This window comes from Anabrus simplex, chromosome 4 (genome assembly GCF_040414725.1).
Source record: "Anabrus simplex isolate iqAnaSimp1 chromosome 4, ASM4041472v1, whole genome shotgun sequence".
Lineage (NCBI taxonomy): Eukaryota > Metazoa > Arthropoda > Insecta > Orthoptera > Tettigoniidae > Anabrus > Anabrus simplex.
In genome coordinates this window covers 248,541,453-248,566,978 of record NC_090268.1, presented here as the reverse complement: position 1 = coordinate 248,566,978, position 25,526 = coordinate 248,541,453, and the positions used below count along the sequence as shown (strand labels likewise).

Sequence of the window (25,526 nt, the reverse complement as noted above, 5' to 3'; positions counted from 1 at the left end):
GTTAGTTGCGTTCGTAGGCCTTCAATAAAGAACGTCTCTTTTGCCATTTCATATATCAAATCTATGATTTTAGGGGGTGATCTCAATTTTAGAATCGATGAACATCACAATGAAAAGCATCAACTGTTATAAACTATACAGAAGAAGAAGGTGTCAACCGACACAATAAAAGAAGTGAGAAAACATACATAGGACCAAATGGAAGCAGCTGCATAGACTTGTTATTTAGTAACGTGGACAGACTAGATGAAAATACGAAAGTGTTGAACAGAGTAATTACATAAGAAAATATCTGCCTGTGGAAATAACGTTTAAAACAGCAACTGGAATTGAAGGAAAACACTCTCTCAAAGAAGCAACATCAGAAAGCTTGACATGGATAAATTAGGTGATAGCTCAGACAGAATACCCGATATATTAGACTAATCAAAGATAACAATATAGGTAAAGCACTAGAACGAATAGAAGAAGTAATCATTCAAGCAATCAAACAACCGGAGCCCATAGCAAGAAGAGAGAAGCCATGGTTTAACCAGATTTGTTACTTGAAAAGAAAGGAAGTAATTGAAGTTCTACACAATAGAAGGAATTCACGACTGAAGATAACCTAAGAGAATATGCCAGGGAAAGGTCAGTATATAAAGCTACAATCAAAGAGGCAAAATAATCTGTACAATTTGGAAAGTTAAATGATCTACCAAAAGCTGTGGCCCAGGTCCCTTGTTAGTTGCAAAGTCCTAAAGTGCTATCATTATCAAATTCTCATGTTTAATTCAATAAGATGGTTGGAAACCAAAAATAAGAAATTGCTAAGTGGTTGGAAGTAAACTTGGTCCATGCCATGTTCTTCAGATAGTTATTTTAAAACATTGCACCCAAACAGGGAATTCAAAACATGATATTGTTGTGGAGTGTCTGGGGGTGTCTTTACAATAATGTTGAGATGCTTACCATAGTCTGTTTGTAAAAGTAAGTGGTGATCATGAGTATGATGTCTCTAGTCCTTAAAGGTCATTGCAACTACTACTACTTTATTTAGAAGCAGTCTGGACTTGTATTAAGCATTAAAAAGCTCTTTTCCTTCCTTCCTGAAAGGCAGAGAACAAATTAACAATAATCATCTGGCCTCAGCTACCTCGGGCAGGTATTTTGATTTTATGCTATTTTGGTTACCTGCATATCTATCTTGACATTCTGTTTTACTCTTACCAGAAACAGATCTCTGTTATGGGTCTGTGGCTAGTTTTAATTCGTTTATCGACTAAATACCAAATGTGTTATCACCAAAGAGCTATTTCATGCAAATTCCAAATATTACACCATAGATATCCTATGATATGGTGTGCCAAGTAGACTTTTTCCTCCCTTCGATCATCTGACTACCTCTTCTGACTTTAAACCTACAATTTTGGAATTCGGAGAGTGACAATCTACTACAGAGCAGACTCAGACAGAGAATAGTACAGTCAGTATGGAAACTAAAGGTATCTCCTGAAAGGAAGGACTTAATATGATGAGAAATAATATTGAAATGTTTTCATTTGTAAGTGTGCCCCTTGTTCTTATCTCAGTGAATAATCACACTTTGTATCTGTTGTATTTTCTAGCTTGATAATTAATTTTTTATATTGGTAGTTATACAATCAAGAGTTTTATAAACTTAATTAGAGAGTTTGTCAGAATCACTGAACTTTATTACTTGTGCCCGTACATATGCTTTCATTCTTAACTGGTATCATTCTGTGCACTCAGTGGCTTATCCTTGAAATACCTTCGTTTCTTGGTTATTGGTTTAATAACAAGTATTTTATAAATTTCACTGAAAACAAAACCCTCTCTTAGTTTAAACCATAGGAATACTTGTAGCTCGGTTACTTCTTAATTTGTTGACATAACCTTGCTTCCATAATGTATGTATATGTATGCTATATATTTTATTATGAAATATAACCACTGGTGATATGTGCAGTATGGGTAATAATGTGAGTGTAATTCTCTAACAAGTGTAGAAACCATAGGGTAAGTTGTTGTAACTCTGTACATATGTAATTTGATTGGTTTATGAGAAGACAGCATTAATCTCTTAGTCAGGAGACGGCATTAATCTTGTACAGTGGAAGCTCGGTTAAACGCAGTCTGATTCACCGCAGATTCAAATTGAACGTGGTACAAAATATGACTCTGGAAAAAATTATTAATAAAACTCTTATTTTTTTAATGTAACAAAATGCATAGAGGAATTCTGCATTGCAATCTATAACTGTTACGGACTCTGCGCTAAACAGAACTTCAAGGGATGACTAAGTAGGATTTTAGAAACTGCGTGCCTATCTATTCTCATAAATAACAGAACATGAACAATTGGCCAAGTTTTAGTGTACTCAGGGAAAAGTTAAGATGACCTTGGCCCATTCGCCTTCAACAACTGAAACGTGTTTGCTTGCAGCTGCACTTACAAAACAAGTGACCGTGTTGGTTTTTAGTTTTTGTCAATCTCCACTATCCAGTCATTCGGTGCAGGTGCTGTAATGTCACAGGGGAAAAGGAAAGGAAAAAAAAAAGCGTACTCTGTGAACAGTAAATCTATCATGTGAAGAATGGAATGTCAAACATGTATTTTGGGTACAGTGCCCTTTATAAAATTGTATTCTTTTGAAACCTTCTATTTTTTTCCAATCTTCTGTCACCCTTTAGGTCATTTATCACGGTTAATCTATAACGTGGGGTAAAGCATGTTCCCAGGCAACTGCTTTAAATCGAGCTTCTACTGCATTTTTTAATATAATTATTCTATTTCTGAAATATTTTCTGCAGGTTCTGTCATTGGTACATACAGTGCAGTGGATATTGTGGTCACTACTCCTGGGCGGCTGGTTGACCACATCCAGTGCACTCGCGGCTTCTTCTTGAAATACCTTCGTTTCTTGGTTATTGATGAAGCTGATAGAGTTATGGAGAGTGTTCAAAATGACTGGCTTTATCATGTGGAGAAAAGTATTAATTCAGGTATTCAGAACTTTTACAAATAGATGTCAGTGTTGTATACCTATGAATGTAGACACTAATTTATGAATTGGATGGTATATTTGAACTTACATATTGACAGATGATATACAATAAATTGAAATAAATCCAGTTTTAAAAGTAGATGTTGGAACTTGTACGAAATGTGCCTTTGTAAAGAAATAGGTATTGCAGAAAGCAGCAAAATCAAGGTCTGAAAGCCTATATATTTCTTCAAAACACATATTGTAACCCTTCTTAACTCAAATTGGAAATTGACAAAGTAACTGGTCATTAAACAAAATCAGAAACTAAATATCTTTAAACCTCTAGATCATAGGATACTTGTAACTTGGTGGATTTTAAATATGTTGACATGATAGTGTTTCCTTAGTGTATGCAATATGTATGCTGTGTTGTTTGTTTAGTGTTAAGTAGATGAATTATAAGCACTGGTGTTCATCATCATTATCATTGACCTACTCCAGTTACCCAGGTGTGGTGATGTAAATGTTCTTACAGTGATTTTAAATTCACTTCACTTCTGCTACATTATTACCCTTTAATGCCTAGTGGTCTATATGATCGTGGCCTGCGTTGTTTTGTTTAGACCTGAAATTGATTGCTGACTGTATAGATCAATAATTAAAGAAACTTGTTGCAACTGTGTGCGAGCTTATAATTATGTAATATATATCAACTCATGGTTTAACGTACTTTCATTTGATGCCATAGTCACAATGGCTGAATCATGATGACGCGCTTCGAGTAAGTTTGAAATTTCACAAGTGTTTATGTTGAGATTACACAACTTACTCAGAAATTATTTATGTTCATGTTACAATGCAGTGAATTTACATATAATTGCAAATATTATTCCTATAAGCACTTAAAACACTGCATGATCATATGTATGCTGTGTTGTTTGTTTAGTGTTAAGTAGATGAATTATAAGCACTGGTGTTCATCATCATTATCATTGACCTACTCCAGTTACCCAGGTGTTCACATTCGTTTGATGTTTGAGATTATGTTACCTGTTACGATTGCTACCATACAGCAATTATTACTGAAGAAATGAAAGAGTGGTTGATTTAAATTCATATATTCTACACTTACACATATTGTGATGTGCTATCTTCAGTGCAATTGTATAGTCCTATATTTCTTTTAATAAGGACAGGATCTAGATTTTGGTGAATGCATGGTGGAATATTATAGCAGGAACAGCTGCAAGCAGTCTATCTGTGGAAAGCCCATCCATTTTGGGTATAAGGTTGACGCAAGTGTGATAAACTGATATAACTTGAAAACAATATTCTCTCACCCATGGGTAAATAATGCAAGTATCGAGCTCGAATAATTATTATTAATTTATGATGATTATTATTATTACTTGTAATGTATGGCTATGAAGTGTTTATATCCATTTAGTATTAGTATTATTATTATTATTATTTACTTAGTCAAATGTTCACAGTGTTTGTGAGGTTATGTCATGAAACATGTAATGTATATAGACATTTATATGAGTTCATTTAATGTAAGAACCTGTACATAATTTATTATTACCTGTATATGTGATTTGTAATCCGCTTCAGAATTATGAAGCACACTGTAACGTCCAGAATGGTACTGAGTAGATGTGAACTCGGTAGAATATTTTATACATTATACATTATGTGATCAAAAGTATCCGGACACCCCCAAAAACATACGTTTTTCATCTTAGGTGCATTGTGCTGCCACCTACTGCCAGGTACTCCATAGTAGTGACCTCAGTAGTCATTAGACATTGTGAGAAAGCAGAATGGGACGCTCCGTGGAACTCACAGACGTCGAACATGGTCAGGGTGTCACTTGTGTCAGAAGTCTGTACACGAGATTTCCACACCTAAAGATCCCTAGGTCTTGTTGATGTTCTCGGAGTGAAGTGTTTTGTTTGTGATAAAATGATTAAGGTTATATGCATTTAATTTGTAAATAATTGTGTTGTGTGGTCTGGTACAAGTTACTGACTGAGTGGACTGTATAACGGTCTCCATGAAGTTGAGCTGGTACAAATAATCACTTGGATCTTAATAATGCATGAAATATAACACATATTGGTTTATGAACATTGATTCTATACACTGAAACACTTATCAGTTGAACTACATGATAAAACTGAGACTCCACATAGCTGTGGAGCTTGATGTTCGTGAGGCATCTAAACATTATGTGGATCATGCATGTATCACACCATGTTGTCTTACAAGTGTCCCTCTACCGGAAGTCACCCCCAGCCCCCCGGGAACACATTGCTGGAGGCAAGTGCTGCCTGGAAGGTGCTGCACTCTGGTGAGCAAATATTGTGTTACACAATAACATTTGATATAGAATAACAAATTGTAAATAAATCTGTGTACACGAGCTGACAGCATTTTGTGTGCATCATTGTGCTTACATCATTGGCGACCGTGGGACAGGACGTAAAAATTTACGAGTAAATACAAGTGGAAGTGCAAAATGATCTAAATGAAAGTGGCACTAGAAAATATGTCCGGGAAACAGCTCAAAGGCGAACTCACCAAGAAAAATCTCTCGACAAACGGGAAGAAGAAATCGCTCCAGACGCGATTACAGGAAGATCTCACTGAAAAAGGAGATCCCGAAAAGTGTTTTGTCAAAGTCGACGAAGATTCCGACGAAACATCAGAAGATGAGGTATATATTCCCAAAATGTGTTCTAACTTAAGGACCATTATGAGGGCATTTAATAATAAAATCTCAGACGTTGATTCACGAGAAAATTCCACCATAACGGAACAGAATGACAAACTTACTGATCAAATTTCCAAAGTAAATGACTAAATTTCAGACATCAGTTCCGGCTTAACAGGACAGATTGGCGATCAAATTTCGAAAGTAAATGACAAAATATCAGACGAATTTCTCAAGCTAACTCAGTTTTAACAGGACAAATATCACAAGTGTACATGCAGGTTTACACAGTTGAACATGGCCAAAATCGAAAATTTCAACCGTAAATGAAAAAATTTCATTGCAATTTTTTTTTTGCTAGTTGCTTTACGTCGCACTGACACAGATAGGTCTTATGGCGACGATGGGACAGGAACGGCCTAGGAATGGGAAGGAAGCGGCCGTGGCCTTAATCAAGGTACAGCCCTAGCATTTGCCTCGTGTGAAAATGGGAAACCACGGAAAACCATCTTCAGGGCTGCCGACAGTGGGGTTCGAACCCACTATCTCCTGGATGCCAGCTCACAGCTGCGCGCTCCTAACCGCACGGCCAACTCGCCCAGTTCATCGCAAATTATCGACGTCACCAATCGATTAACGTAGCAGATTTCGGACATCAGGTCAAAACTGGGACACGTTGACCTGATCGACAGTAGAGGAAGCCAGCTGGAAGGGGATATCTTGAACCTCAAGAAGGAGGTGGAAATCGAGGTTTCCAGCATAAAGCAACAGGTTGAGGGGAGAATTTCTACCATTGAGGGAAATTTTGAAAGCCGTATCTGTGCCGTCGAGGGAAATTTCGGGAGCCGTATTTCTGCTGTTGAAGGAAGGTTAGAAAACTGGATTTCAACCATCAAGGGAGATGTGCAGAATATATGAGAAAGCATCCTTCACGCAGTAGGAAATAGATTAACTCAGACAGGACGTACTGCCACACCTCTAAGCCCTCAAAGTGAACAAGGACTCCACATCGAAACTCACCAAAAGTGCTTTAGGTTTAAGGGTTATAGTTGACAAATTGTTGACGAAATACAGAGAGTCCCCAACGTATGATTCAGTACGTCCTATATGTGGCTGAAGCAATTTGCTTAGGTATTTAGCCAGGACATACGTAGGAGTACCTATCACACTAACAATAGGCCTGAGGGGAACATATAGTATTATAAGATACAGAACCACTCACCTTATTAATTTGATGTAAATTGTACAGTACCACAAAATCTTTATATTATTATCACACAAGATTTACTATTGCTAGTTTTGCATTCAACTGTGACTGAGGGAGATGATTCAGTGTGAATCAAAAGGTTGAGATATGCTTTATCTATGACAGGAACTTGTACATTAACAAAAGATAACAGCATAATTTTTTTTTTTTTTTTTTGTGTGTGTTCTTATCGACAGAAAAGATTGCGACCTCGATAAGAAAGAAATATGAGTGCTGCATATGGAAGTCCTGCAGGCAGCTGTATGAAAATTGTAATGATGGTTTACAGATGGGTGGGGAAAGAAGTGGCAAGGCCATAGAACTGGACAAATAAATGACCACATAAAGGAAAAACTCTAATATATTATCTATCTTACTCTTTTTTCTCTTTTTTTGTTCTTTTAAACCAGAAACCATAACAAATAGTTGACAATAGTGATTGATCACACTTAACAACAATATCTTAAATAACTTTACAACAAGACAACAGCTCTCAGACCTTTAATAACAGGTGACAATTGAACTCCCAATTCCAATTCCTATGAGTCTTCACCTGCCTTAATATTGAACACTTACCACGCTTTTATTTGTCAGGGAAGCCAACGAAAATACACATATGAATGGGAAAAATCCTCAGCTGATCAGGAGCTAAGCTCATGCTGCAAATACAGGCCAAGTACAAGTTATTAAACTCCAAGAGTTTCATAAATGAATACTGTATTTGGAAAATAGGCCATCTCATCATCATCATCATCATCATCAGTTTCAGTTTCCCAGGTGCTGTGATCGAGCTCTGTCTATTTACTTCTGTCCTTGAGGTTTTCTTCCATAACCTGCTGCAAATCCAGACCTCGTTCAGTTAGATCATTTCTAATTTGATTGATCCATCTCTTCCTTGGCCGACCTCTCGATCTTTTGCTTTTGATTTCCTTCTCAAACCACACTCCAGCTGTTGTTTGTGGGTCCATTCTTTCGAGATGACCAAACCATTTCAGTCTGGCTTCGACACAGATCTCAGTAAGGGATTTTTCCACTTGGACAAGATGGTGTATCGCATCCTTTCTAATTTTGTCTCTCCTCGTTTTCTGAATAATGGTTCTTAATAATTTCATTTCCACTGCTTGTAGTTTTGCTGATATTTCTGTTGGTTTGGATGCAGGTATGTGGTAACCAGTACAAAAAAGCTCCTGTAGAGTATTAATTTTGATCTTAATGGAACTTGCTTATCTCACAGAGGTTTTCTCACAAGATGATAAAACTATCCTCCATTCTGTACTCTACAAGTGATTTCTGTAGGTTGTTACTACACTGCCAAGATAACGGAACTGATGGACTTGTTCCAACTTTGATCCGTCTAGAGTGATGTTAGTATGGATGTTCTGTTGACTAATAGGCAACACTTTTATTTTGGACTTGCTCCTCTTGAGACCAAATTGCTTGAATATAGTATTCCAGTTATTCAGAGTCTGTTGTACTTCAGTCTCACTATCACCTCATATCAACTTTTAACTTAGGGTTGTTGTTGAGTTTCTTAACTCTTTTCATTATTTGATCCTTTACAATGTTGTATAAAAGTGGGGATGTTGTGCACCCTGCCTAGTCTCAAACCACTCCGAATATCCATCCCCTATTTGGACACAACTCTGGCAGTGGTCATACAACATTTTGACTTTATTAATTAAAGTACATGGTTTAGATCTATTCTCAAGGCATTCCAAGATATTTGTCTCTGTACACTGTCATACGCATTCTCGATATCTAGGAAAATAAAGATGACATCTTTTCCTTTTCCAGTGCTTCCCCATGATCATCATTACAGAAAATATTAGTTTTGTTTGTTGTTGACTTACTCCTTCTAAAACCATACTGCTCCTCTTCAAGCTGTGGTTCAGTGATGGTTCTTGATCTCTGTTCTATGATTCATTCCATTATTTTGAGTCCATGAGATAGAAGAGTGATGCCCGTGTAGTTGCTGGGTTTCCGCCTGTCTCCTTTCTTAAATATAGGGATGATGACTCCTTTAGTCCACTCTTCGGCTAGCTTTTCTTCTTTCCAAATAGTGTTTAGGACCCTAAAAATCACTGCAATCTTTGCACTCCAGCAGCCTCGATCATGTCAGCAGTTAGCGCATCTGTGCCTATTACCTTGGTTTTATTCTCGTTTTTTAAGGCATGTTCCACTTCCATCCATGTTATAGGAGGCTCCGTATTTTGGATATTTTCTTTTGCTATGTTCTGCTCTTGCTTGATATTTAAATTTTCACTATTGTACAAATTTTCAAAATACTGTTCCATCTCATATCTTATCTCTCTGTCATTCCAAGTGATGTTTCCATCTTCTTTCTTGAGGGCCTTTATTCCTTCATAGTTGCTTTTCTTGCTTCTCACCACCTGATATAATAATTTTTTGTTGTTCTTGCTGTCCTCTGTAACCTGTCAGCGTGGAGTGCCGAGCACTGTTCGTAATGCAGCGGAGTGATGCGGTGGAGTAACAAGCACTGCTCGCACGGTACACGCGTGTACCGTACTGCGATCTAGCGGTTACGATCAAAGATGTTTGTGTTTTAACTAATTTCTCCTTAAAGCAGAAGGTTTGAGCTTTCGTTCGATATACCTTTATCCCCATTTTGATAATGTTCTGTCACTGAAATTTGAGTGATATTTCAAGGAATGTTTATCTCTGCCACTGTTTTTGTCTCCTATCTGGCGGCTACTATGCACACTTCTTGCATTATACCTTCATTTCCTCTAGGGGAAAAACCTGGCTGTCAACAGAATCATAAATTTTATCTATTCAGGGCTCTCTTGAGACTGGTTTTTTTTTTTTTTTTTTTTTTTCCCTGTCCTTTTTCCTTATCACACGCTGTCTTGCATTCCGTTGGTCTTGAATGGAGATGACTTTTATAAACAAGTGTCGGTTATTGAGCTTGGAAATAGAGGATGTTTTAGAACAGTTGAGTGGTTCTGATGAAAGTTTGTTAGATTCAGATGGTGATTTGAGTGATGCAGTTGACATCGCTGTACACAAAGTCCTTGGTTCGGAATCAGATGCGATTAATAATGCGCTGAATGGCAATTTTTATGTCACAGTTAATACATTTTGGTAGGAAAACATGTCTAATTACGTGGGTCAAATAGAACGGTTTATAGGGAACCAGGACCTCAGAATGAAGCAGTTGAGGAATGTGACGGTGTGAAAGTTTTTAAGACGTTCTGTACGGACGAGTTATTGGAACTAATATTTCGTGAAACAAATTTATATGCTGAGCAAAGAATCCGATCTAGGGGCTTATTACCACTTCGTTCCAGAATGTGAGATTAGAAACCAGTCACAAAGGACGAGATATACGTTGTGATTGCTCTTTATATGCTAATGGCTATAATACAAAAGCCTAAGCTATGAAGCTATTTCAGTGGATGTATCAGAATCAATTAGTAATTTTATGCATTTCAACAACAATGAGACAGTTGATACATATCAGTAGGGCTCGGATCGATATGCTCGATAAAATCTCCAGATATGCTCAAAAACCATGTGTTATATGCTCGATAGATATGCTCGAAAAACCCATTATATGCTCCATAGATATGCTCAAAAAACCTATTATATGCAGTTAAATATGCAAAATATGCTCGAAAAACACATAAAAACTATAGAAAGGAAAGTGAAACAAAAAAACCAATAGCATTTTTTATATACAAGCTTTATTTTCTAATTGTAGGTATGATACACTGCGATATACTCGCATTCAAGTTTCAGGTATATATATGAGAAGTTTTCTTATACATGTTACAGTTTAAAAGTTCATTTACAAAATGTTCAGAATTAGGCAAGTCAATGAAGTAGATCTGCATTGGTCTGTACAACAAGAATTTTTTCTATGTTTTCATTTTGAATGATTTTCTTAAATCAGTCAATAAAAGTTTCAATGATGGGAACGATCTTTCGACGTCAACTGACACGAGAGGTAAATACTTGAATTATGCTGCTTCTTGTGCAGAGTAGTTTGGAAAATCCTCTGACGGTGCAGACTCACCACGCAGCATCCTCTCCAAGTCCAACGCTGCACTCCAACTGGGATTTCGAGCCAGCACAAACTCCAACTTTTGTTTCACGGTTTTCCCAGTCTCTCCAGGCTACGAGTCGGCTTCTTGGATGACTCCTTGTATCGTAGCGACCACTTCAACCAACTCCATTCCTTGTGATTCCTACTTTAGGATGGCCTCAGGAATGACGCTCATGTAGGCTTTTATGAAAGTCAAGGATGGCATCAAGCCCTTCAATTTAAAAGCAGCCTTAACTTTCGCGATGTACTTGCTGTCCGCCTCATCAAACGTATTGATCACCTTGAAAAAATATCATTGAAAAACATTAGCTGAGGAGAATAACTGAGGAAATTACAAAATTAGGCACCGTATGATGGAGTAAACATAAAAGGTATGAAAAGAACGATAGAGAAAACCACAAAAATGACAAGATTTTAAACCTTTCAAATAGTCTTACCTCTTCAATTGCCCTATGATTTTCAGCGTAATACAAGGCAGCCAAAATCCAAGTTCTCCATCATGTCATTATGGGCTTGGGGAGTAAAAGGAGCTCTGGATGCATCATCTTGAAGGCACGGACGCGAGAAGAAGCCTTGACAAAAATTTCTTCACTGAAGAAGTGATGCTGTTGATGCTGGACGATTTTTCGTGCAGCTCCTCAGCAACTCTGTGCATTGCATGGGGAAGACAAGTAACATCTTTGGATAGAGAAGCTTGATGCTCTTCCCAGCCTTAATCATGTAGGGAACAGCATCAGTCACCAATGCGAGCACTTTGTTTACCTCCTCATCTGAAAAGGTTGGCCACAGCAAGCCTGAAACAGGAATGCATGAAATGAAGGATGAACCGTTCAGTTAATGGGATTCTGACATGTCGTAGACTTTAAGAGGTATTTAACTATCAGAACTATCAGAGTCTTCACTGAGCATACATAGAATGCATTGAAATTATAGCCAGACTGTACTTATTCTTCTTTGGCAAAACGCTTGAAAAATAAATTAACAAAAATATACTTATGCAGAGCTGCTTGCACTGTTCGCAAAATGGTACCATGGTTTGTCATATCTAGCTCCCTGCACAGAATTAGGTGGCCCTTCCCCGGTTTACTGGGACTGAGTTTTCCAACAATAACGTTGGCCGTGTATCTTCCACAACTGTCTGTAGTCTCGTCGATGGATAACCAAATTGGGTGGCTCCCGATGCCGTTCCTGGTTGCATGTAGAACCTGGTGAAAAAAGTACCTGAATAAATAGTCTTTATGGAATAAAGGTATTATCGAGAGATTACCTTCAGTATGACAGAGCCATGTTAAAATTACTTTTAAATTGTTTAAACGAGAATGTGGAATACGGCAATCATGCATGAATTCATACCTTTTCATACTCTGAAGAAACGTAATTTTTTACGTAGGGTCGACTCATGAGGCAACTCTCTTCCTGCAAAGTCCTTGAAGAGAGCTCGTCCGAGTATGAATGCATGGGTGAATGTGAGAATGAAGGACATAGTACTTAGGTATTTACATAAATTCCTAAGTTACTTGTATTTGTATTAAGATGCACTAATCACATAGAGCATTGGTTTTCTAACTCTAGAATCAATGGTATATATTATGTTATCACTAACTTGTTTGCTTTTAAATATTGTTAGAATCATCCTTATTACCCACTGTCATCTAGTTACACACAAAATGTTGTCAATATGTTATCATATACCCCCTTTTTTTTCACAGCATATTGTTTGTTAAAAGCTGCTCTCCCCCATTACAATCATCATCAATATTGTTATAATCATCATCTTATTCATTTGTAACAAAAGACAAATGATTAACCTTTAGCATAAAATGTGGTTAAGTGTAAGAGGGGGCCAAGAGCCTTAACTTTGCCACTTATAATAAATAAATAAATAAATAAATAAATAAATAAATAAATAAATAAATAAATAATATTCATTGTTTTCAACATAAACAGTAATAAAAACTCCTGAAAGAGAAAAGCAATTCCCATCATGAAAATCAATCTCTGGTGAGATTCAGTGTACATAATGCTCTGTATCTTTTTGTAGGAGCTAGAACAGTTTGTTAGTTTCATTTGTTTCTGAATCTCATCCTTGGATTTGACAGTATGAAAGTGGCTACGTTTTGAGCAATGTTCAGAATTCTATTCCAAATTCAGCCAGTTCCTGTGATGTATGGTTGTGTAAAAGTGTTGCTCATAGGATTTGATGAGTGTATGCATTTCAGTGGGTCTGGTAAACTAATATGTAACAGGACACTCTGGTGTGATGAGGAAAGCAATTGGAAACTGCCTTGTTCTGTATTTCCCTGGTACACCTGCACAGTGATACTAGGCTGTCTGTGACAGCTGATGGTGAATCTGTTGATGACACAATCAGACTGTGAGCTGGGGAGTTAACATACAATCATTATGTTATGTATGTTTTGGCTGGTTATAAAGAAGGATTGATGTCCCTTGAAATATTTAGTGTTGAACTAGTAGTGAAAAGGAATAAACTGGTCTCAAATGAAGTCATATATACATCAGAAGTAGAACTATTCATATGAAACATGTTGTAACCGTCCTGGCTTCTCCAGCCCTATTAATTTAATATAATATCATTTTACGCGATATCATTTGATATCAAGTTTATCCGCCATCGGCAATTATTTGTAATAACATATTTATTCAACGTCAATCATTTGTAATCAAGGCTTTTTGGAATCATATTGTATATATAATAACATCGTTTTAGTATTTAAATTATTATATTATGTAGGATAAGAATTCATTATGTTGTAAATACGGTCAATATGTTGAGACATAGTTGTTTTCATTTCATCTCATGTTTGTGTATACGGAGGGTTATTCTTGAAGCTTGGGATTTTGCGTGAGTCGTGGGTTTATTTTATGACCAAGGCTAGTAAACAGCGACCCGTGCGCGAGGCTTGCAAGCTGGTCAGCTATATCATCGCCACGCCTTCTGGACTTGTCGAGGAAGAAGAGAAAGGGGAGTTGATGCTTTGATCTATCGAATCCGATATTTCTTTGTATATGAGTTTTGAGATTGAACTGTTACCAAGAGTGGAGGTGAGCCCGGATATATACTGGTTCTCAACACGAGAACGGGACCGTTCGACCTTACAACGTAACTACGTGAACTCCATCACTACTACTTCTACTGTGAACATCTACTTTGAACGACGTGATTTGATTTTTGAAACAGTGTGTGGTCGCTCCGCGACATAGTTATTTTGTACAATGTGTTGTCACTTTGATACAGTACTTAGATTCACAATTAAGTATTTATTTTCCACCTAGTCGATACAATGATTGCTTAAGGCAATTTTTAATGGTCAAAAGTGGTACATGTTTCGTATATTATCAACATCTTCAGCCACATAACACTGTTTAGATGAAAAATGTATAAAATTGACAAAGTAATGCTTTAGAGGAAGTGTCCTTAAAATTAACATAATCTTATCTTATCTTATGTTAATTTTAAGGACACTTCCTCTAAAGCATTACTTTGTCAATTTTATACATTTTTCATCTAAACAGTGTTATGTGGCTGAAGATGTTGATAATATACGAAACATGTACCACTTTTGACCATTAAAAATTGCCTTAAGCAATCATTGTATCGACTAGGTGGAAAATAAATACTTAATTGTGAATCTATTGTAGTGCGATACGGACCATGAAGCTGATTTTATGTAACAGTACTTAGATGCGGTAATGTTATCGGATCTGTGTGAGACGAAACAAGCTTATGGCTTGTGTGATATTCAGTAAATATTGTGGACGAAGAACTATGTTTAGTTCAAGTCTACGGAATTTTGGTACAAGTCTGTACCGTATAAATAGTATAGCTCAGTTGGTTTGAGATTTCTACTAATATGGAAAAATTCATATCACTGAAATTTCTCCTCATACGATCAACGCTGATCAGTGTTTACAAGTATAGGGCCAATGTCTATTTTAAAGACTAGGCAAGTAGGGAGTGTTAGTCCAGATAGCCCATACTACATCAGAGAAGGAAGGAAGGATGCCCATGGAGCAAATTCTACATCGAGAAGAAGAGAATGAGTAACCACGGAAACCGGACGACTTCAACGAAAGCTGCAATTGGTGAGCTTCAATTAGATAAAGCAAGCAATAAGTAAATTCAGTAAATTAAATTCTAAATTCCTCCACATTTTAAGGAAACTTTTCCGATTCATCTCATTTTTTTGTATAATAAATTCATTTGTATTTTATATTGCGTTAATTTTCTTTCTTAAGCGATACTTAATGGTTAATTATTTAAAATCCTACCCCTGTGATTTAAGTGTAAGTCTCTATGCTAGTAAATATAAATTTTGGTTTACAGTTTTGTTTAAAACTGTAACCATGGCGCCCAAACATTACATAGAGAAATGGGGAACCATGGAATGTTAATTGTTTCTATTTGCGTGGCAATTTGCGGGCAAGCCACAAATAGTTTATTTAATATTCATGTGTCCCAAGATAATAACTTTCATCTCGTCAAGTGTTATGACGAGGTGGAACAGTTACAATGTTCCTGTTCATGTTTCTACCTTTCTGTATATGACTTTTACTTGGTATTGAGCAAGGTGTGCACAATTATGGGCTGGCTTCATATAAATATCTACTCTTGTACTTTTTACAAGCCTACATTTAAAGGAAGAAAAATATAATAAACAAATCTGGCTTTTACTTATCATTGAGATAATAATTTTAAATATTTGTTTTGTCTTTTCCAGGTAGCCATCCATTCCTTACTGTAGCGTCTTTACAGACTGATTCTCCACCACCGCAGAAATTACTTTTCTCAGCAACTCTTTCACAGGATCCTGAGAAATTGCAGCAGTTGAGCTTGTTTCAGCCTAAACTTTTTACATCCATTGTTGGAGAGAAAATACAGGGTCAGTGTCTTTATATGCATGGTGCTTCTTTTGTGACAATCCCTGCTGATGGTCTTTTCTTGAGTTCTTATGGATTATGATATAAATAAAGACTATAAATATTATATATTGAAGATTTATGTTTAATGAAAAAGTGGTTCTTGGCAGTGTACGGTACTTAGTTCTTGACTCAACTTCATATTTATGAGGAACTGACAAATATACATAAGCCCAACCCTTGCCACTGTATGTCTTGCTGTGAAATGTCACCTTGCTGGAACGCAAATTAAAGTTTGGATAATCAAAATTGGCTAGACCTTTCTGGGCGTGACAAAAGAACAGTAATAGCTACGCTTTCTACATGGAGTATGACAACATCAGAGAGTATCAGGAGAAATATAAATGGACGAAAGAAGATAAACAGGTGAAACCAAAAGTAGTAGAAAATTACAGCACATACACTAGCATCAGAAAGATTAAACTCATCTTAAGAAAGAGTTTTCTCCAATTTTTTTTATTTATTAGGCAGCATATTAGTGATATTTCAAATGGTATATATTTTAAATCAGTATACAAACTTAGGCATCCATTGTACACAAACACACTATAAAGCAATTTATGCACCAAATAATGGAAAGCAAGGCCTTTTAGAGTAACACTGTTCAAACATGGATATACTAAAGGCAGTGTGTTGGAATATAGTGTTATATCTGAAACACATATTTGATTACTGTTTACTTGAAGGAGCTGTTCTAAATGAATGGAAAGTTGCTGTAACAGCCCCTTTGTACAAACGAAAGGATGATAAACATAAAGCAGATACTGTAATTACAAGCCAGTCAGCTTAACATGTTTTGCATGTAAGCTCTAGGAAAACATTCTTTCTGATTATATTAGACTTGTTTGTAAAATTACTAACTGGTTTGATAGAAGGCAGTTCAGGTTTCAGAAAAGTTATTCCAGTGAGGCTGAACTTGTAGGATTTCAGCAAGATATAGCAGATATTTGAGATTCAAGTGTACAAATGGACTGTGTTGCAGTTGACCTATCCAAGGCTTTTGATAGGCCAGATCATGGGAGACTACTAATGAAAATGAGGGCTATTGGACTAGACAAAGTTGTGGTTGAATGGGTGGCTAAATTTCTAGAAAATAGAACTCAGAAAACTACAGTCGGTGAAGTGTTATGTGATTCTGTTAATATAAGGAAAGATCTCCATAGGGGTAATCACATTAACGAGGTTGTAAAGAAAGGTTACAGATCTCTTCACATGATTATGAGCGTATTTAGGGGTTTTAAAGTTGTAAATGAGAGGGCATATAAGTCTCTGGTAAGACTACAATTAGAAGGATAGTTCTCGTGTGTGGGACCCACACCAGGATTACATGATACGAGAACTGGAAAAAATCCAAAGGAGAGTAGCACAATTTGTTCATGGTGATTTTCGACAGAGGAGTAGATGATGAAAATGTTGCAAACTTTGTGTTGAGAAGATTAGGAGTAAGGAGACATGCAGTTCAATTAAGTAGTATGTTCCAGTATGGAATGACCTTAGTATTACGTGTAATAAATATCATTTTTGGTCCGTATTGATGATATTTGATTGAAATAATAACATTAAGTTATTTATTAGACCACCTAATCAATACAAAATCGACCTTAGTAGTCGAAAAAGTTGAGTTGGGTTGTTACAGGTAGGGTAGATCACAATATGAATATTTATTTGGAATTCAAGAGGACAACTTGGTGCAAAGATTCATTTCTAGGGATGGGAATTATTTACCAAGGGAGATGTTCAATAAATTTCTAACTTCCTTGAAATATTATTCAAGGAAAAACTAGGTAAATGACTGATAGGGAATCTGCCACTTGGGCAACAGCACCAAATGCAGATAAGGGGTGATTGATTGATTGATTGATTGATTGATTGATTGATTGATTGATTGATTGATTGATTGATTGATTGATTGATTGATTGATTGATTGATTGATCGATCGATCTTGGTGTGCTTGTCTGTGTGTTCCTCTTTTGCTCTGCTTACTGCTCAACAAATACATGACATTCTGGTTAGATTTTTTCCCAAATCATTGTGGTTATTGTTCCCATACTTGTATAAGAGATTGTCAGAGTTCTTCACAACTGCTGACAGGAGGTTGTTTTTCCTTATGGTCAAGTTCATCCACAACAACTCAGTGGGTCATAAATAGAGTGACTGAGTGGTAGAACTCCTGGTGATTCTTTGTTTCTTACATACAGTACTTCTTGCACAGCTTTGACGTATATTTTGGGACATAGTCCTGCTGCAGAACAAACCCTTTTTCAATAACTTGAGTTTGAGACGGTACTGCATTTCTTGATAAAATGTGATGCTACTGTTCCTTTCTCAAGATACCTTTTACTCTCACCAAGTCTCCCACTTTATTGTTACCGAAACAACCCCAACACATAACACTACCACCCCCATGCTTCACAGTTGGTGTGTGGCAGCCTTCTAGCATTCTTTCACCTGGACGACGGCAGACATACTGTTGACGATTTTATCCAAACTTCTCAAATTTTGACTTATCAGCCCATAACACACATTTCTGCTGGTCAATGATCCAATCCTATGTTGTCTGGCCCACTGAAGTCTCAGAGATTTATGTCTGCATGTTAAAAGAGGCTTTTTGGCAGATACTCATCCACACAACCCAGCATCACTTAACTATGTTTCACAGTTGACACTGACACTGGTTGTTCTCTAGTTCTGTTCTTGATTTCAGATGTCCACAGCTGCATGCTTTCTGTTACACTTGCTTAAAATCACAACATATTCATCTATGCTAAACACAGAACAACTACAAACATGAGGGAGGTTTGCTCGCCCGTCCGTGCCAGCCAATGCAATAGCAAGGCATTGCCTAGATAATAAAATAAACGCGCTGTGAGCTGTTTTCGATATCTGTATTTCTTTCTGTGCAAAAAAAATCTTGCAGATTCAATTGTTTTGGTGATTCTTTGTGACAGCACTAAAAATACTCAAACTGTCTATTCAAACCTCATTATTCTACGACCAGCCGTTCGGTAGATACCATCTACCCTTGGACTGAAGGGATAATTTCAACATCTGCTTCTCCCACATGAGTGAGAAAGATAAGAACATGCTGAAATATTTAGATTCGCTGGGGATGTGTGTTTGGAAAAGCTCTCTCAGCAAAATACAAGCTATGGTGACCGTATTGCAGCATCGGGTTAATGTGGTGGAAGTTTAAGACTGCTGTGAGCTGAAGTTTTTTTATTCGTAACGTCTCTTAGCAAACTGAGTAGCAGTCAAACACTTGATAGTGGTATTACTCGTAACGTTTTACACAGTCAAGCGAGGAGTATAATTTCCAAATACAGAAATGCCTGAGAACACCATTTTTCACAAAGCCGGGAGCTGATGACTCCAGCTTGCAGTGTGTGTTCACACTATGTCCAATTTTCTTTCCAAGGGCAGAAAGAATGTTCAAATAGGGAATAAAGCCAAGTTTAAATCACCGGGGTAACATCACACAATTCAGAAACATGCAACAAATTTGTATGATTTTAAAAAGTGTGTTTTATGCTGCACAATATTTAATTTGTATGATAATAAAGCATTTACAACAACTAAGAAATAGGTGTACTTACTGAAGGTGAAAATTAACGATAAGGGTTCTGGATCTTCCACATACAAATTGTTGAAGTTCCTCGGTTTCAAATACAAGCTGCCAGTGACGGTAGGAAAGATTTTCACAGAGAACTAGCAAGGGACAACACAATTTAGAAACTTGTAAGAAATCTTAGCGACAGTGATTCTGATTGACACAAGTGATGATGAAGATGAAACGGAGGAGGAGGAAAGAAGTCCTAGCAGTTACGTTGTAGGGGGGTTTCAACTTTTCAATCTGTAACATCATGTGTTTTATGTATTTATTTTACCTTATAAAGACGCCACAGGAAATCTTACTCAGAATGTTATGCGGTGTAGATTACATCTTTTCACATAATAACACAGCCTTGCATAGGTTGAATATTGCGTTTGCAAATAACTTTCGTGTGATATCTTCCAGAAGATATTGCACTATACCTGCTTCATATCGTAATTACAACCATGTATGAACTTCATTGTAAGCATTGATAATCGTAGGATTAGGGCTTCTATCACATACATGCATCTCAATTCGGAGTGCATTGTGTTTAAGGAGAACGTCGTGTGTACATTGTGAGCATAAAGCTGTATCAAATATCTCTTCCTTTCACCAGTCTGTTAAGGCAGCAATAGCGCTCAGCAAGAAGTATGGTACACGGTGAGCCCATATTCATAGTTGTTCTGTTTTTGGTATAGGATGCCCACCACATACTCGATATTTGTGAATGCCTGCCTCTTGTCTTCGCTTCAGAGCAGGGTGAACACCAAAAGCAGATATATCTAATTTTATTGGAAGGCAGTCAATCAACAGACATATTCAAAAAGGAGAGAAAGTAGTTTGTATTATAGCTAACAATAGATTATTTTAATAACAAAGGCAACAGAGTCTTTTAAGGTTCTTAAATGCTTTGGTATACAGAGGTGCCAACTATTACGGATTGTCCGTAAATATTACGGATTTCACCTCACGATTACGGCATTACGGTGAAAGTGGATATTATTATGGAGAAGCTACATTATCACAAAAAATTAATTTTATACGGAGGAAAAGGAAAGAAGCAAAAATGTTCAGTCGTTTCGAGCATGACTGACCTTGTCATTATAATGCTTGTGAGTTGGAAAAATTATTTATTCGATCGTCACTTCCTTTTATTACTTGTGAGCGTTAGAAATTCATTGTGAATGAAGGATCTCTACACTGCACTTCTCCTCGATAAAACCTTAAGTAATGTTGAATTTGCAGCATCAAGTGTACCTAACATAACTCTCCCACAGAAAGAGTTTCCATTGTTGATAGGAAAAATCAAACATAATTCAGCCCTACATTAAGGTCATTTACACTGGAATCGCGTATGGTTCAGAATTTCACAATTAACTATTTATTTATTTTCCATCTAGTCGATACAATGATTGCTTAAGGCAATTTAATGGTTAAAAGTGGTACATGTTTCGTATATTATCAACATCTTCAGCCACATAACACTGTTTAGATGAAAAATATATAAATTGACAAAGTAATGCTTTAGAGGAAGTTCAGAAAACGAAAACATCATCGCCAGAGGAAGGGTGCTTGAAGAAAACCTATGCTGAAGAGCAGCTCCCGGGTGTAAAACAAGCTACAAAGAATGTTTTATCACAGAACTAACTGGTAGTGAGCAAATGTTGTGTAACATGATATACTTTAGAATAGGTTGCTGTCCGGAAGAGCAAAGGGGGTGTCATCGAAAAGGGTGGAGCATGCTTCGATTTGACTCGGAAATTTTCTGAGAGTGGTGGGGGGATTACGGATAATCCACTTCAGAGGTTGGCACCTCTGGGTATAGCACTAAATACGGCCAGCTAACAAGAAGATTATGACTGTAATAATAAAATCTTAGGCCTATGTAATCAAGATACACAGTTTACCGGAAACTCAGTCATACAGAGAGATTCAGTAAAACACTATGGACAGAATTTTATGGGAAACTAAAAAGAATCCTTAAAAAGTCACCCATCCCAAAGGAAGTCATACAAGTCATTTCTGTTGAGACTTTACTGACTTCAAGAAATTCACAAAAAGTTATGTTCTTCTGAGATCAGTAGTCATTGTTATTGACTCTTCTTACGACGGACCAAATACCTTGCTAAACTTCTGCAGTCACATGTGATCACTTCACCACAGATGAAATATAACCCGTTTCATTGTACAAATTAAAAAATCAAATTTAATGATGATGATGATGTTGTTGTTGTTGTTGTTTGAGTGTTGTTAGAATGGTTTGGTGCAGCTATCCATGCCAGCCTATCCTGTGCTAACCCTTTCATTTCTACATAACTACTGCATCCTACATCTGCTCTAACCTGGTTGCCTTATTCATACCTTGGTCTACCCCTACCATTCTTACCGCCTCTCTCTGTCTCCAGTCGTTCCACTCATGACTAAATATTGTGACCCAAGGACTTTGATGTTTCTTTTATAAGCTGATGCCATTCTGTACGAACTTACGTTTTCCAGACACTAATTCTCCATGGTAAGTCCATGATCTCTCTTACTTGATCAACCCATCTTTTTACGACCCGTTGTCATGTCCTTGTGCCAGAAACTTTTCCTTGGACAATTAATTTTTCCAGGTTGTCATCCTTTCTTCTCATAATGTGACCAAAGAATTGCAGGATTCTGTGGTACCCAACTTGGCATAGACTTTCTTGTATTTCAATTTCCTGGATGACAGAATTATTTGTTCGCCTGGCTGTCCACGGTATTCACAGCATCCTTCTCCAACACCACATTTCAGAGGTGTTGATTCTGTTCCTGTCTTTAGCTTTTATGGTCCAAGTTTTGCATCCATACAGGAAGATCGAGAACACAAGCGAATGGACTAATCTTTTCTTCATATTCATAGATATTGCTCTATTTTGCCAGATCTTCTTTAATTTTGCCATAGCTGTACGTCCTAGAATGATGCGACGTTTGATTTCTTTTTCACAGCTACTTGTATCCTCGATAATTGAACCAAGATAAGGAAACTGACAGACTCTTTGGAGAATGTTCAGGTGCTGTGGCAGCTGAATCTCTGCACCTTTTTTGATAATCATTAGTTTTGTCCATTATCTCAACAAACTCCTGTACACTGCTGGCTAGAAGTGTGGTGTCATCTGCAGAACGGAGGTTATTAATTCTCTTCCCGCCAATCAAAAATCCTCCTTCCCAACTGTCAACGGTATGCCTCATGATATATACACCATAGATGTTAAACAATTGAGGACCGGGCGAGTTGGCCGTGCGCGTAGAGGCGCGCGGCTGTGAGCTTGCATCCGGGAGATAGTAGGTTCGAATCCCACTATCGGCAGCCCTGAAAATGGTTTTCCGTGGTTTCCCATTTTCACACCAGGCAAATGCTGGGGCTGTACCTTAATTAAGGCCACGGCCGCTTCCTTCCAACTCCTTGTCCTTTCCTATCCCATCGTCGCCATAAGACCTATCTGTGTCGGTGCAACGTAAAGCCCCTAGCAAAAAAAACAAAAAAAACAAAAAAAGAATTGAGGTGATAAGATGCATCCTTGTCTCACACCTTTGGAGACTTTGAAACTTGATGATAGATCACCATCAACTCTGACTTTGGCCAAACCTTTTATAAGTGAAATGAGATGAGATAAATTTCTCATTTCCTCTAGAACACACCACAGCTTCGGCCACAAAACACAATCAAAGGCCTTTTGGTAGTCAATGAAGCACAAAACAAAGGAATGTTGAATTCATGTGCCTTTCCAACCAACTGACGAATATTTAGAATCTGTTCTCTAGTTCCTCTTCCCTTGACAAAGCCAACCTGTTCCGACGGGAGCTGATATCTAATCTAATGTAAGGTTTCAAACGTGCATTTATGATATGCAATAATATTTTACTGGCACGTGATATTAGTGAGATGGTTCAATAATTCCTGCAGTTCCTTGATGACCCCTTTTTGTGAAGTGGAATGAAGATGGAAATGAGCCACTCTTGTGGCCATACACCACTGTCCCATATCTTGTTACAGATGAAGTGCATTATACGTACTCCTTCTTCTCCCATTTCCTTAACCATTTCTCCAGTGATGCCATCACTTCCTGATGCTTTATGATTCTTCAAGTGTTTAATTGCATCTTCTACTTCTCTCCTCAGTATTGAAGGCTCTGGTTCCGAGTTAGATTGATTAGGGATGAATTTATTACAAACATTCCTGGTAGTCACATCTGCATATAGATTTTCACAATATCTTTTCCACCTTTCAGTGGTCAGTTGTTTCTCTCCAATGAGGGTACCATCTTCGTCTTCCACAACCCATGAACGGGGCTTGAAGTCGTGGGTAATTTTCTTTATTTTCATAAAGAGATCATGAGTTTGACAGTGCTGCTTATGCAGTTCAATCTCTTCACAGATTCTGATTTGTCTTATCAAGTCTGCACTACTTTTGAATTTTCCGAGATAGTGATGCGTGCATTTGTAAATATTCATCAGTTTCTTTTTAGCTGTTTCCTTTCCTCTATTAGCCTTAAAGTTCCACCACTTAAGCATGGCTCCCTAGGAAATGAATTGTGCCCATGTATTTCCTTGCTTGCATTACTCACAGCAGTCTTCAAGTTGTTCCATACCGAATTTGCAGTATCAGTGGGATTTATTCCTAATGACTGTAGTTTGGGACGAATAGCCTCTCTGAAGCTACATAGAGCTCTATCATCAAATTTAATTTCCTGTACCTTTGTTATGGTTTTGAGTTTCAGTCGCATTCTCATGATGACAAGGATATGGTCTGAACCACATTCAGCACCAGGGTGGCTTCTGCTGTTAAAAACAGATGACTTCCAACAACTTCTGTTTCCAAGGGATATCCACGTATATCGCCTACACTTCCCTCAAAAACCAAATGAACAAGTCCTGGGTGTCTTAAGGTGTGTCCTATCATTCTATCTCTTCTTCTCATCAAATTTAGCCAAATCGATCTCCTCTCACCAATTCGATTCACTATCTCTTCATTCGTGATTCAAACTATCCACCTTACCTTCAGCATTCTTCTGCAACACCACATTTCAAAAGCTTCTATTTTCTTTCTTCCTGAGCTAGTTATCGTCCATGTTTCACTTCCATACAATGCCCCGCTCCAGACGAAAGTATTCAAAAGCATCTTTCTAATTCACATATCAATGTTCGAAGAGAGAAAATTTCTTTTTTTTAGAAAGCTCTTCCTTGCTTGTGCTAGTCTGCATTTTATTTCCTCCTTACTTCTGCCATTATTAGTTATTTTACTACCCAAGTAACAGTATTCATCTACTTCCTTTAACTCTTCATTTCCTAATCTAATATTACCTACATCACCTGCCTTCATTCGACTACACTCCATTACTTTTGTTTTTGACTTATTTATTTTCACCTTGTACCCCTTACCCGAGACTCCATCTATACCATTCAGCAACTTCTCAAGATCTTCTGCAGTCTCTGATAAAATAACAATATCATCGGCAAATATTAGGGTTTTGATTTCCTCTCCTTGGATTTTGAATCCCTTTCCAAATTCCTCTTTAATTTTCTTTTACTGCCTGTTCTATATAAACATTGAAAAGGAGGGTGGGGGGTAAACTGCAGCCTCGCCTCACTCCTTTCTGGATTGATTCTTAACACTGCAGACTGATTTTTATACAGATTGTAGATAATTCTTCGTTCTCGGTATCTAATTCCGATCACCTTCAGAATCTCGAATAGCTTGGTCCAATCAACATTGTCAAATGCCTTTTCTAGATCTACGAACGCCATGTACGTGGGCTTTTCCTTCTTAATTCGATCCTCTTAAGATCAGACGTAAATTCAGGATGCTTCACACGTTCCTACATTTCTTCTGAAACCAAATTTATCTTCTCCCACCGAGCTCGATAGTTGCAATCACTTAAGTGCGGCCATTATCCAGTATTCAAGAGATAGTGGGTTCGAACCCCACTGTTGGCAACCCTAAAAATGGTTTTCC

General features: G+C 37.3%; 1 protein-coding gene across 2 annotated transcripts in view; it reads left to right on the top strand.

Moving 5' to 3' along the window:
• Dbp73D (putative ATP-dependent RNA helicase Dbp73D) overlaps positions 1–25,526 on the top strand; it is a 169,539-nt gene that overhangs the window by 97,991 nt on the left and 46,022 nt on the right. For both annotated transcript variants that reach the window (XM_067146425.2, XM_067146426.2), the window contains exons 6-7: positions 2,815–3,006; positions 15,758–15,919. In XM_067146425.2, coding sequence (XP_067002526.2) covers positions 2,815–3,006; positions 15,758–15,919 — 354 coding nt within the window. The remainder of the gene's footprint in view (positions 1–2,814; positions 3,007–15,757; positions 15,920–25,526) is intronic.